Here is a 17,468-nt window from a genome sequence, read left to right as displayed (position 1 = left end):
TAAGCTGTAATGAATATTTATTTAATGCTAATAAGCAAAATCTATTATTAAATAAGTTTTTACTATATGTATAAAATCTTTTGAATTTTTTAAAAATAGAAATTGTTAGATGGCAGAGAAACCTGCAGATAGTGCCTTCAATAACTGCAGTGATTAGATTTAATGAAACATGTAGAATATCCATGTGTGTATATATATATATATATATATATACAGGGTGTTCGGGATAAATTTGACATATTTATAATTAATTATATTTTTCCGTAAGTTACATGTATTAACACACACTTCTCTTCATTTAAAAGTTTGGACCCTTCTTCATTCATATACAAGATGTCAGAAAGGATGGATAGCTGGAACCCACCTGAATCATGGAAGAGAATAACTTGTATCATGATGATTCGTGCCCGCCATCAAAATAAGGATATTACGACTGCTGCCCAATGCTCCCTGAATACAGTAAAAACAATCAGGCATGAACTAGAGACTTGCAATGGTGACTACGAGGGTGCAGCAAGAAGAAAGATCCCCAGCAGACGATCTGATTGCGTTCGTACAGCAGAATTCCTCGCAAATCTGCAGGAACAGGTGTTGAAGAACCCTGGCATTGGAATTCGGGCTTTGTTCGTGGAGTTGCTAACTGTAGTCAAGCCCTGGATAACAAGGGTAGCCAATGGTAGGCCGTATGTATGGCAGCAGGATTCGGCCCCTTGCCACACCTCTGGGAAAAGTCAAAAATGGTTGTCTGAAAATTTCTACGACTTCACCAGTCCAAATGTTTGGCCTCCAAACTCCCCAGACCTTAACCCCATGGATTATTTTGTATGGGGCGCAGTTGAAAAAGACACCAATCGCACTTCCAGTAATACAAAAGCCCAGTTAATGGATAAAATTAAAACAGTTTTTGCGGCCCTTCCCAGGGAGACTGTAGCATCAGCTTGTTCGAGGTTCCGAAGCTGAATTGAAGCTGTGATCGATGCTAATGGTGGTTATTTTGAGTAAATCTTGTTGATAGTATTGTAATTAACTCTGCCTGTAATGTTTTTTTGTCAATTCATTAAATTTAATAGATACAAAGAAGATTTTCTTTTTCCTTACGAAACTGTCAAATTTATCCCGAACACCCTGTATATATATATATATATACTTTGTGTTGCTCCAAAATTATTAATCTAGGTAATGGCACAGTCTATTATAAAAACTTTGTGTTGCTTCAAAATTATTAATCTAGGTAATGGCACAGTCTATTATAAAAAAGAATATCTTAAGAATTTTAAAACTTTTTTTGTACTATGTAATTTCTTTTAAAACATGTTAATCCAGAAATGAAACATATTGGAAGTTGAATTACCAAGAGATATTGCCCCTTCTACACTGATCGCCAATACCTCTTCTATATATACTTTCATGGAGAGTACTCTGCTGAATTGGCCATTGCTATTCCTTCATTCTCCTCCAAAATCATTAGAACAAGAGCCACTGCTAACCAACACCCTTCTAAACTCCATCTGGAAACTCACTAAACCAACTTCACTGCTTCTTTCATTCCATCTACTTCTGTTGTTTGGAACAGTCTCTCCCACTCTGCTTTCCCCAAAGATTATAACTTTTTAGCTGTTCAAATAAAAATTTAAACAGATTTCCTTTCTTCTATTCCTCTTGCCCATATATGATACTAATGTGTTATATTTCTTTTTTGTATGGATCAGATATAAAAAAAAAAGATAAGAAGTGAGAAATAGGTTGCATATCTAGCTACATGTAAAGAAAACAGGAGCTGTTTTTTATGCTCTTTCGAGCTTTTCTTTCTGATTTAATGGTTCCATGTTGTGTGTGATGTTTGGAGATAGCTGAAAAGTTAAAATTAGGGATGTCAATCAATCTAATTAAATTGGAAGTTTTTTCCACTTGATTTTACTGTAAGTTAAAGATACCAAGAAATTATATACTTGATTTAATTGCATCTAAAGTATTTTCAGGGCTGGGGCAACTTGTATATAGAAGCTAATGACCCTATATGAGTCGGTGTGGTTAGCCATATGATTGTAAAGTGGCTTTGCACTTCATAACCATATGCCTGGGGAAGGAGTGTTCTAGGTTCGATTCCCGTCAATGATGTGAGGAGCTTAAGGATCTTTCTCAGCCATAGCCAAATTAGCTGGTCTTGGGTGTGGACAGCAGGGTTTTTTCCACCAGTTTATCTGGAGTTTTTCATCCCACAAGCAGGCAAACTGGCCCCGTGAACACACACGAATTACAGTCAGGGATACTGACCCAGCCATAGGCCTGATTCATCAGCTATGTTGGTCCCGAGCCCAGATAAAATTTGGGGGAATTGAGATGGTGCTGTACCTTCCCATAAAAAGGACTTATGGCCATTGTATCATCATATGAAAGTATAGTACCCTATATCAATTGCCTTAGTATCCCATAATGCAAGACACATCCTGCGGACATGTATAAGTGCCCCAGTCCTGAAAATACTTCAGGCACAAACTTTGTTTGCTTACACTTGGATAAAGGATTAAACCAAGTATATAATTTCTTACTATCTTTAATTTACAATCTAATTAAGTACTTCCACATGTCACTAAAGATAAGTCCTTGAGTTTTGTTGAGCAAACCATGTGAAAAAATGATGATGGATTCCTTTATCTGACAAGAGAAAGAGAAACTTTTTTCTAGATAAGGATTTGTTCCAATAGATATCACGATGTGGTAGGAACAGTTATAAGCTGAGTCTGATGTATGTTATGAGCAACATTACCAAAATATTCTTTTTTTTCTTCTGCAAATACCTGGATGTTTGCAGAAGGGGGTTATCCTTGAAAGAACAGAGAAGACTGCAGATGTGAGAACAGATTTGAAGTCCACTCGCATGTTATGAGATTTCAGGAGTTGTTGGTTTTAATTGGAAGAATGCCAACATAAGGAGTCTCTGTAGTGCATGTTAAGATATGGCTGAGGAGTAGGGTTGGAAAATTGTATTTTTTGGACTAATTTCCTTGAATATCTGTTGCACACAAACTCATTGAGTAGTAATTTTGATTCTTCATTTTTCTTATCTTTATCTTTTAGGATAGAAGTTGTACATTTTTTTTAAGATCATAAATGATTCCTGTTTTTTTGTGAAGAATAGTGAAGAAATGATGAATGTCGGTAACATCCGGTATGCATGGGCTTGCACTTAATGTCTAATGCAAAACCATTCTCAGACATCCTTCAGATAAGAATGTCTAGGTAATTAAAAAAAATTATTTTTTTGATGTTACTTATTTTCCAGAAGGAGGAAAAATCTCTGCACTTGAGATTAAGTAAACAAAGAGCAGGGGAGTGGAAGAAATAGAGAAAGGTGAAAATATATAGGATCATCAACAAACACCAGGACGGCTTGACTTATTTCAGTTTTTTATTATTAATCAAGGTTTTACTAATTTTTTTCGAAGATTGTAATTTTTCCCCGAACTATATAGCAAAATCTGGCGCTCCGAAGTCTTAGAGCCCCTAGGCAATTGCCTAGGTTCGCCTAGGCAATTGCCTGGTCCTGAGTTCGTATACATCAGATGTTTGAATTCTTTCATCAAGAACTCCTCACATTTCATTCAAAAACTATCCAATATTTCAATCTCATCAATGGCCATCCTTTCATGACTTAATATTGTCTCACTTTACACAAATGTTCAAGTGAAGCTTTATCCCTCATTGAAGACTTTTCACCTGATGTCACAAGACTTTTCAAACATGGCCTGCAGTCTAATTACTTCAAATGGGACCATAATTTCAAAAAAATAACTGTTTGGTCTAGCTGTGGGAAACCCTTTATTGGTTTATTTTATTTATTTTTTTATGTAGCTCCCACTCATGAAAGGTTTTTGGTAAACCTGTAGCACATTATTACTGTGGGATGGGTAGGGTTTTTTTTTTTCTATATTTAATTAAGTTTTTTACATACTCTGAAAATCCTGCCCTAGAGACCAAACATCATACTTTTTGATATACTCTTTTTGAAAGGATGTTGAAAACTTCCAATTTCACTTTTGGACATACTGTTAAGGACAGACCATTTTAACAATATATCCAAAAGTGAAATTGGTTTTCCTAATTACAATATCAATAAACAATAATTACAGTGTGAATTTGTCCTTCTGTGTTGCCTACTGAGCTAGAAGTTATAGGATCAAAGTTAGATATGATTAAAAATAGAAACATAAGATACAGACATCAAAAATAATTAATTAAACGAAACAACGATTTGCATAATTTTATTTAAGAACAGAATAACTAGGAGCATATACTCAGGGTATATTCAGCATATATATTCACTGCACAAATTCACAAAGAAATTATTTTTGGTAGTTATTTATTTGAAATAAATAGTGATGAACTAGTACAAATATCAAAACATTCACAGTGTGACTGTAAATCAGATAAGGCAGCATTGCTAATAAATCGCACACTGACTAATCATATGTGATGAGTGAGTAATATGGCTCCCTATGTGGAGTTTGCAACAAGGGATTGACATGCATTTTTAGCTGCTAAAACAAGCAAAGTGAAGATTAAGCAATACTCATGCTAGTGCATGTGCACTGACAAATTTGTGTGGGAATTAAAGGTGTGCGGGCTCGCAATGGCACAAGTAACATAGTTTCATTCAGTAGATTATGTGCAGCTAAGAAGTGAAATGCAGTTAGTTATTTATGTGACAGTTTGATGGAGTATGTGCAGCACTGGGAAAGAATTAAAAAATTATTTTAATTCTTCCACTATTTCATCTCAGTCACTGAAACATCTCCAGGAAGGACAAACTAACACTTGTAACATACATACACACAAAAGCAACACAGTAATGAATGAAAGTGGATATAACACTAGAGTCCTAACTAGGTGGGACACTCTATATGGGCTTTTTTTAAGGAGGCCTAGGTTGAAAATTTGAATCTCTGTGAGGATTAATGTTTCTCAAATTTTAGGAAGTTTATTACATCTGTATTTATTTAAATTTGGTTGATTTCTGAGTGCAGCTGTAGATTCCAAAAACAGTCTTTCTTTTCTAAATTTACTGTGATGGAGCATGGTGGTTTTCTTCAGATAATCCTATGAGAAAACATAGTTCGGAAGACCAGACTGACCATAGTTTTTATCAGAGATGTATTTTTTGTGTTCATCTGAGCAGATGGTGGCCAATCGACCTGTCTGTCCAAAGTGTATCAACTTGCAGGAACAGGGAACTTTATATACTCCAGGAATTGAGAAAGGAGGGAGCTGATCTTTAGTGGAACAGATAAGGATATCAAGTTTCAGGTGGGGATTAAAAGCTGTGCAGAGGTTGTATTTCTTTAAAGAACTGAAAATATTTTCAGATGTACCCCCAGACAAAGGGGATGGTGATAACATTCCTAAAATCCAAAGAGATCCCTGAAATCTAAAATCAGATTTTAGGACCATCTCTTCATCCTTTTGAAAATATGGTTGTGGATATGGGTGGTGTTGTGTCCCAATTTACAATTTCTACTCTAATCTTACAAATTCCTTTTATCTATATTCTTCTAGCTTCTATGCCCGAGATTTTACCAAAACTTATACCAATATCTAAGTTATTTCTCCCCGTAGTATCCCTAATATTTGTATTTATACTGCGCCTTTTGGGATATTTAGTTTAGGATATTACATACATAAACAAGGAGAAAGAACTCAAATATATCTGAAAGTGTAACTGTTGCAGTCGTGACACTTAACTCGATTCTCAACTTAAATTTTCTGCGTGACTAAGTACAATATTTTCAAGTGGTTAACAACTGGACCATTTATGTTGTCATAAATAGGGAGAAAGTCAATCTCGAATATATCTCTTAGTATTTAAATATTATTGCAGTCATGACTCTTAATCTCTTTCCTCAACATTAATTTTCCCGCGTGATTATGTACGATGATTTTAAGCAGTGCATTGGATTAGCAACATCAGACAACTTTTTTATCATTGAACAAAAGGTTTATTAAGTTTCTAAACATGGTACAATTCAAATACTAAACTAAAATACTTATAGACTAACATTAAATCATTACAAGCAATATGGCTATTTGTGATTATGCCGCCATACACATTAATTCATAAATTCACCTGATGTGAACAAATTAGATCAATTCACACTATCTGATTATTCATACTGAAGTAGACTAACAAATTATTCACTGCTAACACATACTTGTGACATTTCAATTATTTTATACATTACATTAGGCATTCAATTCTTAGGATATGTAATTACTTAATTCACACTGTTCCGTTATACCGTTATTTGCACTAACACACAATTATATCATTTAAATATCTTGTGCAATATAATAGACATGCAAAAATGCCTTAGGACTCTTAACTATTCACAAATCTTTAACACTAGTCAATCTACACATAACACATTCTATCATATACTGAAGTCCTAGTATAACTTCAACAGTTCTGTATTGGAATCACGATACTTTTCACAGACAAATTTCTAGTTAACATAGGTTATGATTTACAGTACCTTTCTTGAACTTCTCGTATTGGCCTTTATTCTTTTCCAATCGAACCTTTGGTATAACTTCTCGTAACTCTGGAATACTTTAACACACATATATTTGCTCTACTATCAGCAACGAGGACATCGATCTCTTTACAGCTTTCTGCTTTGCGTAGTTATCACTAGCGTCGAAACGAAGAAGATCCCTCCTTTTCTAGGACTCTATGGCAATTTTTTCTTTGCTTCCTACTCGGGAAAACGGGAATCGAAATCCCGCTCACTTTCGTTTCCGTGTTGTGACGAGGAGATATCACCCCTGTCGCCACTCAGGAAAACCCCGTGAACTCCACCAGAACCAAAACCAAAATCCAAGGCCAAAAGTGACTATCCAAAAAAGATTTCTCCCCAGGGGGTTACCAACCCTTTTATAACTGCTCCCCTAACGGCACCATTTCTTACTTCCTTTCTCCTCCTTCTACTTGTTTATTTTATCATCGACCAATTAGGGTGGCGTTTTCCCGCCAAACGTCATTTGATTGGCAAGCCCGTTCTCAATGTTTCAATCCGGGGATTGGCCCTAAGCGATAGCTTTGCTTTTCTTGTGCTAGCCTGACTTAATCCCCTTTCAAACTTTTTCTATGAATTCTACTTAATAACTTAATCTCTCACATAACCTATTTTATGACTCACCCCTTTCTACTTATTTACTTAACTCTCTCATTTTTAATCGTATTACAATATTAATCTATACTTTCCTTTGTTAGCTACTTATTTAGTTAGAATTCCTTATTTTAAGTCATATTACAATACTAATACATTCCTTCCTTTATCAGCTACTTTAACAACAACCCTTACGTTTTATACATTTTACTGGATGCAAGAAATTTTCCATTAAATAATTCATTTTTTTATGCAGGGGTTTTAATTTATGATATTTATTCTTCATGTTACACCATGATAGCTGAGAATACTATATTCCTAAGATATCAGGTGTAACAAAGGTCCCCCTCTTTAAACAAAAAAATTTCTTTAAGAGAAATTCTTTTTCTCTTTTTGAGGTGTTCCTCTTTCCCCTTTTTCTTTTGTACTTTCCATCTGATTACATTTAACTACTGCTATCTTGTACTGTATTGGACCTAATTCCATTCTCATTTGAATTATTTACAAATCTTGTACAATCTGTGAGTATGTGTGCAGCCTTCATAGCAAGAGGTAAATCACAAACTAACAACTCACTTATTGCCCTTCTAAGCTTGAATATAAAACATAAGAAGTCGGCATAAATAAACTGCCGCTTAGATTGTACATTTACTTCTTTTCTCCTGTTCATGTTCCACCTTGAACATTTAAAGTAACCTCTAGACCTTTCAAATCTCTCTATTAAGTTCATATCGACCTTTTCCTGACTACTTTCCTCTAATTTCCTTTCCTCTACACTTTGATCATCCACTACTTTGACGTTCGTTATGAGGTAAGTCTCCGTCTGGCTGTTGTCTTTGGATGGTGAAGTTAATGAAGAATCAGACTGGTTATCAATACATTCTTCATTATCCTTCTTAGACTGTACACTTTGTACGATGCTAGTCTCATCCTTCATCCTGCCTTGATGTGATTCTCTAAGCTTCCTTACCTTATTATTTCTCTCTTTACCTGACCGCTTTCTTCCCATAAGGAACATTTCATTATAAGAGAAGTCGCAAGAGAATTTATACTTCTCTAGAAATCTTATTCCTAAAATAATTTGTGAGCTTGGGCGAGACGTCCTAGGGAGGACCAACAACTCCTGCCAAACACACATATTAAACTCAGGTAAGTATATTTTCACTCTAACCTTCTTATTTACATAAACACTTGAGGCCACTATCCCCGATAATCTGATTGGTCTTTTTAATTTAGAAATGCCTCGCCATACACGGGATTTTATTCTTTGAAAATAATGTTCCGATATGACAGAGGCCTGTGAACCCGTATCTAGCAATACATCACAATGTAAACCTTGTATCTTACCCTCAATTATCATTTTCGACTTTCTTTGTTGTTCATGATTCCTCTGCCTATCTACATAATTGTGAGGAGTTTGCCCAAACTTCTGCTCATATCTATTATTCATCATGGAGGATCTCCTATTACTAAAACAGTAACGAGCTAAGTGCCCTATCTCGTTACAATTGAAGCATCTAGGAGGCTCCCTTCTGTCTCTTTGCTCATTAACTCTCTCTTGATTCTGGAAAATAACTCTCTTGCTGTGGTACGACTTTGGATAGTTTCTGCACAACTGAGTCTAATCTATCTAGAAGGGGTCTTTGCAGATGCTCAACTTCCTCTTTAATCATCTTAATTGTTTCCTCAGCTCTGCTACAATTAGGCTCTGGGGTTCTAACAGATAACGTTCCTAATTGTCTCATTACCTCATCTAACCTATCCATAATGGATTTCTGGAGTATCTCGATCTCTTGTTTTACAATGTCCCTGATTTTATCTGAATCAATATTAGACTCTGTCAAATTGTTTATCTCTTGCCTTTTGTCCTTTTCTAGTCTCTCTCTCATTCTTGATCTTTCTCTCCTTTCCTTACTCTCTTTAATTTGTCTTTGCTCCTTTACAGAATTTTCTTTCTCTTCAGTTATATTTACTGACCCATGAACATGTGCGGGACGAAGGTCTCCGAGCAATTGTTCGCGTTCTTTTACAGCATCGTAACATTCTCTAAAATTGGATAATTTCTTATCGAATGCTGTTTCCTTCAACTCAGGTCTGACTCCCTGCCTGAATTGTTGGAAAATGGCCCAGTCCAAGTGAGGTTTTTCTTCACTATTGACACTAAGGGTACTAGCTATCGTCAGTAACCTGTTATGGAACTCAGCCACACTTTCCTTTTCCTCCTGAGAGCACCTCTGGAGCTTCCATAAGTTAGGTCCCAAGCTTCCCAGTTTTGAGAACTCAGAAATCAGGACCGTCTTAAATCGGGAGTAATCCAGGGTTTCCTTGAGAATGGGGGAAGAATACAGGAAAGCTTTAGCCTTTCCCACCAGTTTACTTCGGAGTAGGACTAGCAACTGAAATTCAGTCCATCCTCCAACTCTTCTAAGCTCTTCTATGTAACTAAAAAAATTTAGGACGTCATCAGTCTCCTCGCCCGAAAACTGGCCCCATGAACATACGCCTCTACAGTCAAAAATATATCCCCCCCCCCAGCGGCAGACCAGGTGACGGGTCAGTTGGGAGTAGTACTAACAAGAAGTCGCATCTAAGTAACATGCGGACCCTGCATAGGAAGCGGGAATAACGCGTAGAAGAAGAAGAGGAAAGAGTTTGTGTCTGGGCTATTAGGCCAAATAAAGAACACATAATCTACATGTCTTAGCCAGATAGAATATTTGAAGAGGCTGTCTATGGCTCATTTTTAAAAATTTTCCATGTAAAAATTGGTAACTAAGGGTGTGAGAGTGGGGAGGCCATAACAATTTCCTGTATCTGTTTGTAAATTTTGTTCTTTGAAGAAAAATATCCAGAATGGAAGACAAAGGAAAAGAGAGAGAGATCTATGATATCAGTAGGGAAAAATTTTTGAAGAGTGTTAAGGTGTCGAGGTAAACAGTAAGGTGATGTCAAAGCTAACCAATATATCCGTATTATTTAAAGTTAGATTTTAAACAGAAGTTTTAAAATTGGCAGAGTTTTTTATGTAGGCTGTGGTATGACCAGTGAGGGGGGTGGGGAGTAAGGGAAGCCCACATACTTTGTAACATGTAGAATCAGTGGAATCTACTGTAGGTCTTAAAGGACATTGGGATTATGGATTTTTGATAATCTGTATATCCTAGGGAGAGGTAAGGGATGAGAATTGAAGCTTGGAGGGTTTTTTTAATCTGGAGGCCAGGAAGATACTTTTTAAAGCAGGGTGTTTAATTTTTTAACTTTCATTTTGGTAGGATTGTGATCTAGTGGGACGTAGGTATAGCAATCTCAGATGATGTTGCAGCACAAAAGAAGTTTAGCTTGAAGTTCAAGTTTGTATTGGACTTTTCCCAGTTAATCCAACTGCAAAAATTGCTTTATCCATGCATCAATAAATGCAAAACAAAAACTTTATAGATTCTGAGAATTATGAAAAGAATGAGGCTATAGTGTCAAAAGTGTAATGATATATGAGGAGTGAACAAAAAAAGGCGAGAGGGAGCAAATATAATGGTAATAGTAGTGAATGAAAGAGGGGAAACTTAGCAGTAGTTGGCAAGAATGAAGAGCATAAGGATGCAGCTGGACATTTAAAGAAGTAATTGACTGATGCCATGTTATGTGTGTGTGTGTGTGTGTGTGTGTGTGTGTGTGTGTGTGTGAGAGAGAGAGAGAGAGAGAGAGAGAAAGAGATGAAGTTAGTACAGTGAAGGAGGTGTTCAAGGACAATTGTGTGGCTTTCTATGAAGATTTGATCATTAGAGTTATGGTTTCTAAGAAGATAGACAAATTGTGTTATGGTCAAGAATATGATAACAGGAGGAAACACGATTTTGTGAAGGTTAGGTCTTGCCTTGGTAATTTGCTTACTTTTTGTGCTAAAGTGATGGTTTAGTTAGATAAAAGAAATAGCTACTCAGTGATACTGCTGGACTTTGCAAAGGCATTTGGCAGGATTCCACATGTAACTCTCCTCCATAAATTGGAGTAAATGGGTGACTGATGGACAGATATCAAAGAATGATTTATGGGGGAGGAATTGAATTCAGCAGAAGGCCAGTGACTAGTGGCATACCACAGGGCTCAGTACTTTGTTCTCTGCTGTTTAATTTCTACATCAGTGATATAGGAAAGGAATTGTGTGTGCATGTGGTGGGGGATGTGTTCTGTTGTTTGCTGATGATGCAAAGTGTGAAGAGCAGTAGGTAATGAAGATGACTTAAATAGACTGGCAGTATGGTATGGGCGAAGGTAAATGGCTGCTAGTTTAATGAGGTCAAGTGTAAGATGATGTACTTTGAGAAAAAGAGATTACAAGCAGTGTATTATACTGATGGAATTGAACTTAAGAAAATTTATGAGACCAAAGATTTGGGAATGATTGCAGACAGGGAGTTGGAGTTCAGTGGTTATTGAGGAACACACTGACAAGCAAGGATAGGGAGATTATTATTCCCCTTTATAAGACTTCAACAGAACTACTTTGAACAGGATTCCAGGGGGATGAAGAAGTGGTGGAGAGAATCCAGACGCCTGTGAAGAAGAAGATTGTGGCAGGTCTGTGGAATACTCTGTGCAAGAATAGATTAAAGATTTGTGGGTTTCAAAAACTAGCTGATGGGAGGAAAAGAGGAAACATGATAGAAGCATATGAGCTATTAAAGGGCTTTTATAGGATTGACACTATAGATATTTTTCAGTACATAGGAGAAGAGAATGAGGGTTAACTCATGGAAATTCTGTAAGAACTTGGGTTGCAAGGATATCAGGACTGGATTTTTTGCTTGGAGATTAATGGATGGGTGGAATGGGTTACCAGAAGTGGTTGTGAATGCTTCATCAGTGAATGAGTTCAAGGACCGGTATGATAGGTATTATGTGAATAATGGGTCTCCCGCTATTAGTGTACTTTATTTTTATACTGTGTTTGTTATATACTGCCAGAAGTCAGTATAATAGCAAACATAATGTTTGCAAAACAAGATTTAAACTTCATATAATTTTTTATTGATGGCTCTTTTAAGATCTGTCTATATCAGTTTTTTTTTTTTGCATTTTATGTTTTGTATTAGTTTTCTGTAATCCTCATGAAATGAATCTGTTTTGGTAACATAACCTATGTAGTACTTTATTTATATACTATGTTAGGGACAATAAACCTAGTGTAATTTACAAACTTTTGTTCTCTGTTGTAAAGAATTTTCAGAATGAGATTTTATGTTTACAGTAAAATGCATTCACAAAAGTTGGATCAATCAAAAAAATCTTCTTCTTTCTTTTCCCCCCTCTTTTTTACTGGTTTTCTATTCATTTATTCAATTCAGTCAAAAATGTATTAATTAATTATCAATAATAATAAATTAAATATTGCAGATACTTTTGGACATTTTTAAAAAATTTTTTATTCTTAAACTTAATTATAAATAAATGCAGCAAAATAATTGCAATACAAAAAAAATTAAATAAGAAAACAAAAACTACAATAACAGTAAATGCTAAAATTATAATAGAAATTTAATGTAACATAAATTCCTTAGAAATACTTGACATATTAATAAAAACATGGTACAAAAACAAGTACACATGCATATCATATGTATTCATTTCTTTCATCCTTGGATGGGTTGATTCTTTGTGGTTGGAGGTTTACAGCCATTTAATACACATTGCTAATTTTATGCTGCATCCCTTATATATAAGGATGGCATATATAATATGCCATCTTGTAGGCATGTATGTTCATGGGACCACTTTGACTGATCACAGTAGGAAATAAATTACAGAGAGAAAAAAAATCTACCACCTCTCTAACTAGGGCTTGCTAGAGGGCATGACATGTTGTAACAATGCTCATAACCAGCTTTGAGAATGTCAACAGAACATCCTTACAATTGATTATGGAGTTCATACACACACACATGTAAAATAATACTTTTTCCAAGAAATAGTATAAAATAATCAGCTTTATTTTTCTTTGTTTTTCAGGTAAGAAAATATGTCATTAACTGGATACAGCACATCAGCAGACAAATACTGTAATACAAATATATTATCCTGTTTTTGCCTTAAATCTAAAACACTTCTGGACTTAGTGCTGTAAATACTCACATCTGCTCATATAGACTTAGACTTTATTTTAAAAAGAGAGAGATGGGTGAAAATGCATATGCAGGCATATGTAAAGAATGAAATACCAAAGTTACACTTTTTTGTGTGATAATTTTTAGTTTAATTTCTGTAGGTTGGAGTGAAAACAGTGACATAACTGTGATTCAATTGTACAGCTGTAAAAAATACTCATGAAATGCAAATACTCCCAGACATTTTGGAGAACCTCTGTGTTTTAATATTTATATATGTTAAATTTTAATGTAAATGAAATGTCATTCATTTTTATTAAATTTATAAAAATAAATATGCTAAATTATAATCTAAATTCTAAATTAAGAGTGCAATATTAACAGCCTTAACTAGTAATGCCATGTATTTTTGTAATATAGAAATTTCAATTCTAACTCTGAAAACTGACCAAATAGATATTCAACAGAATAGAAGAAATAAAACTATGATTATGTTCATTTTAATTTTATTTGATAGAAATGTGACTGTTTGTATAAGAATTAGGTTGGAGACCAAACTAACTCTTACCATTTAGATAGTATCTGAAGAAGTTTTGTTAGACTAGCAAAATATAGGAGGAGCTATATTCATTTTGGTGGCCATAGGACTTAATATCCCTGGATAATAGTTGAACTCAACCAAGTTGCTTTTATATTAAAACATATTAATACAGAGAAATAATTGTAACACACACAAAAAAAAGTTAAATAAGAAAACACAAAAACTACAATAACAGTAAATATTCAAATTGTAATAGAAAGTTAATGAAATGTAAATTTATTAGAAATACTTGACATATAAATAAAAACATGGTACAAAAACAAACATATACTGGACAATATTGCTGTATTAAAATTTCTTAAAGATTAATGCATCAAGATTGATTTGCTATTATAAACAGCAGTTTTGAGCATTTTAAAATTGTGTAGCTTTCTTAGTCCCTCAATAAGAACAATAATTTGTTTGACTGACTGGAGATATGCAAATGTTTGAGATGATGCAAAATTGGGGAGAACAACAAGGAGTCAACGAGATGTTGTGGACTTACACGATGATCTGAATAGATTGTATGAGCAGTTTGCATCCCAGTATGAGTATGGGATTCAAAGTATTAACTTGGTGGAGAAATTTTGAAGGAGGTAGAGGAGATGATAGATCTGTGTAAGGTGGTGGACCTGAAGCGTAGGGATCACATTGTATAAGTTGTGAAGTTATCAGATCAGATTATGGCAATGATGTAGTGGATCTTGAAATGCAGAAATAAAAAGATTATAGTTCCATTGTATAAGGCCTTGATTACACCTCTTATGTCTTGTTATAAGCAGATTTCGTTACCGGTTTTCATAGAGATGAGGATATATTACAAAGAGTAGAGTCCAGAAAAAATTGTCTAAGTTGGGTATCTGGTCTTTGTAATGTAGGGTATGAAAACAGATTGAGGGAATTCAATTTGCTTTGTGAATAGGAGGAGAGGGGATATGGTTGAAACATGTAAGTTGGTAAGAAGCTGTTACCAGGTTAATGTGGAAAAAAATTATAGAATGGGAGAGTGGGGGTAGAACAGGAAGCCACCTCTGGAAACTATAAGAAGGCTGTGAGCAAAGGAAGAGCAACTTTTTTGCTTGGAGAGAGAGAGAAGTTTCTGAGTGGAATGCATTACTTGAGTGTGGTAAATGTGAACACTTTGAATGAGTTTCAAGTACTGTTTGAGCTTTGTGCACACCTCCCACAATGAGTATTTTAACTCATTGGAGATCTGGTGTTAATAATAACTCTTTCAGATTTAGGAGAATAGTATATAGCTGTGAACATTCATTTCTTCCCCTCTTCAAGTATGGAAGATAAATGCATGCTAATAATCACTGAAAATAAATGATTTAATAAGATAACTGAAATTGGCTTTTATTGGTCGGAATTTGATGCAACTAGTAACCGACTAGTTTCACCACACTAACTAGTGGCTTCATCTGGGTTTTTGATGAACATACAGATATTAAACTTAAAACAACAAGCTTTGATTATGAATCAATACATAACTGAAAAAAATACTGAATGGCTAAGAATCGTTACACAATATAAATATGTAGAGCATGGATGCTAGCACATTGTTCAGAAGGTGTGCCCTATAGTTAGCCAAAATTAAACTCTGATGGAAGATCTTATAAGTGATTTCCAAATGTCACATGGGATCATCTCTTGGTTTCTGTTCAGAGTACCTTGTGAGTGGATTACCACCGTAGCTTCTTTTATGTTGCGATAGGTGTAGTCATCTTCTATGTATGGCATAGAACCTCTATTGCATTCAATGTTGTGGTGAGTGTTGGAAAAATGGAATGCCAATCCTGAACTATCTTCTCTGTTGTTGACATCTCTAATGTGCTCCTTTTGTCTTATTTCTTGACTCCTTGAAGTTTGTCCTATGTAATTAAGGGCACAAGAAGTTGGGATGAACTCCAGGGTGGCTCAAGGCTATTAATGATTACAATTGGTATCTGGGAAAGAGTACAGCAAAGAACTGCCACCATCTTGTGGTACCTAACACTATATATTATTCTTTGAAATAGTGTGAGCTCTACAGTCAAGCTTCTGTGATGGAAACCCTACTGGCACGTGTAAGTAGGATTTTTTTTTGGCCTTTGGAAGAATGGTCTTTCTTTCAGTGCTTATGGATGCACATACCATTTCCTACACAGGCCTTGCGTAATTTTAAAAATTTTACAAATAAAATATTGTTTTGAAGAATTTTTGCTACAGAACAATATTATTCTTATTAGGTACCTCCAGGGAGTGAGGGACTCATCAATGGAGGATCCTTGAAGGTCATATTCTTTGGTGTGTATCGTATCTCCATATATACATTTACCAAAGACATGAATGCTTTAATTTCTTCCAGATTAATGATTTTTTCCAGTGATATAAGTAATGAATATATTCAACATGACACCATACTGGCTTGTGATAAAGCTGGTATTTTAAAATTCTTCATATATAAGTTTACATCCTGTGGTTTTAATGGATAACTCACATTTATAAATAACAATATTGTATCCTCACTAACTAATATTCCAGAATGGTTTATCCAAATATATGGTATTTTCAAACACGAGAGGATTTTTTAATAAAAGAATCAAAATATCCACTATGGTTTTTAAAAGTTTAGCAACATTTTGCAAGGAGGTAAGGTAGGAAAGCTAGTGATCTTCACCCAACAGTGAATGGTATGAGCTCTCCCACTTACCTCTCTTTGAATTCGAAATTCAAAAATGACCAATTTTTCATGAATCCTCTAATCCAGGAGCAACAGGGTGGTGAGGCAAGTTATTTCTTAAAATTTTCAGAAAGACTGAGGATATGAGTGATAAGATCATATGGCTTGTTATGAGACAACCAGGTAGGATACTGTCTGTTTCTGAGTAAGTAGAGGAATCTGATAAAATAGTAGAACTTTTGGGACATAACTGTGATGTAATAAGATAATTATCTTATTACATCATACTTTCCGAAGGTGCTTCAGATTCTAATGTAGTTCCATTGCAATTTGGAAGGTTGGCATTGAAAAGAATGGATGCTGTTTGTGTTGAGTGTATATAGCGCATTTGTGAGATAAATATTTTGTTGCTTTTTTCACACTAGACATAAAGTGAACTTTGGGAATACCAGCAGTGTTATTATTATTACGTGACACCTCCAGGCAGTCCAAAGACTCATCGAGGGAGGGCACCTACTCTATAGCTCTCTGTCTCCAACTACACCAAAGCCATCTACTGCCTATCACCACTAGAATGCTTATTGCAAAGCCAAGACTTTTTACTTAAAAATCAATGTTTCTGTTTGATTCATCTGATAGAGAGATTTCTAACAGTTTGTTTTCTTTTCTTTATGTGGACCATTTTTTTATAACTTTCTTCATATAAATGGTTGAATTTTTTAGATAATTGATTTTTATGACATTTTTCCAGTGCTCATCAATAAAACCCTTCATAGAGAAATGATGTTAAGGTTGATTCCTATCTGGATTCCGTTAACATATACTTTTACCAGACATCTACTTCTCTAGGTTACAGTTCTTCTGCTGTCATCAACATCCTGTTCCTTGCTCTCCTTTTGGCCATTCCAAACTCCCACCTCCATTATTCCTAATACTTTTCATCATTAGTACCAATGTAT

The 17,468-nt window shown here is 35.0% G+C and overlaps 1 protein-coding gene across 3 annotated transcripts in view; it reads left to right on the top strand.

Annotated features, from left to right (window-relative positions):
• The window catches only part of LOC150110500 (microsomal triglyceride transfer protein large subunit-like), a 208,889-nt gene extending 195,385 nt beyond the window's left edge, over positions 1–13,504 (top strand). For all 3 annotated transcript variants that reach the window (XM_090394204.1, XM_090394194.1, XM_090394213.1), the window contains one exon: positions 13,167–13,504. In XM_090394204.1, the coding sequence (XP_090250330.1) occupies positions 13,167–13,170 (4 nt within the window). In that variant the 3' untranslated portion in view covers positions 13,171–13,504. The remainder of the gene's footprint in view (positions 1–13,166) is intronic.
• Positions 13,505–17,468: the final 3,964 nt, after the last annotated feature.

This window comes from Typopeltis vanoorti, chromosome 1 (assembly GCF_054136105.1).
Source record: "Typopeltis vanoorti isolate ZY-2024b chromosome 1, IOZ_Tvanoo_1.0, whole genome shotgun sequence".
NCBI lineage: Eukaryota > Metazoa > Arthropoda > Arachnida > Uropygi > Thelyphonidae > Typopeltis > Typopeltis vanoorti.
This window is presented reverse-complemented; position numbering and strand designations above follow the sequence as displayed.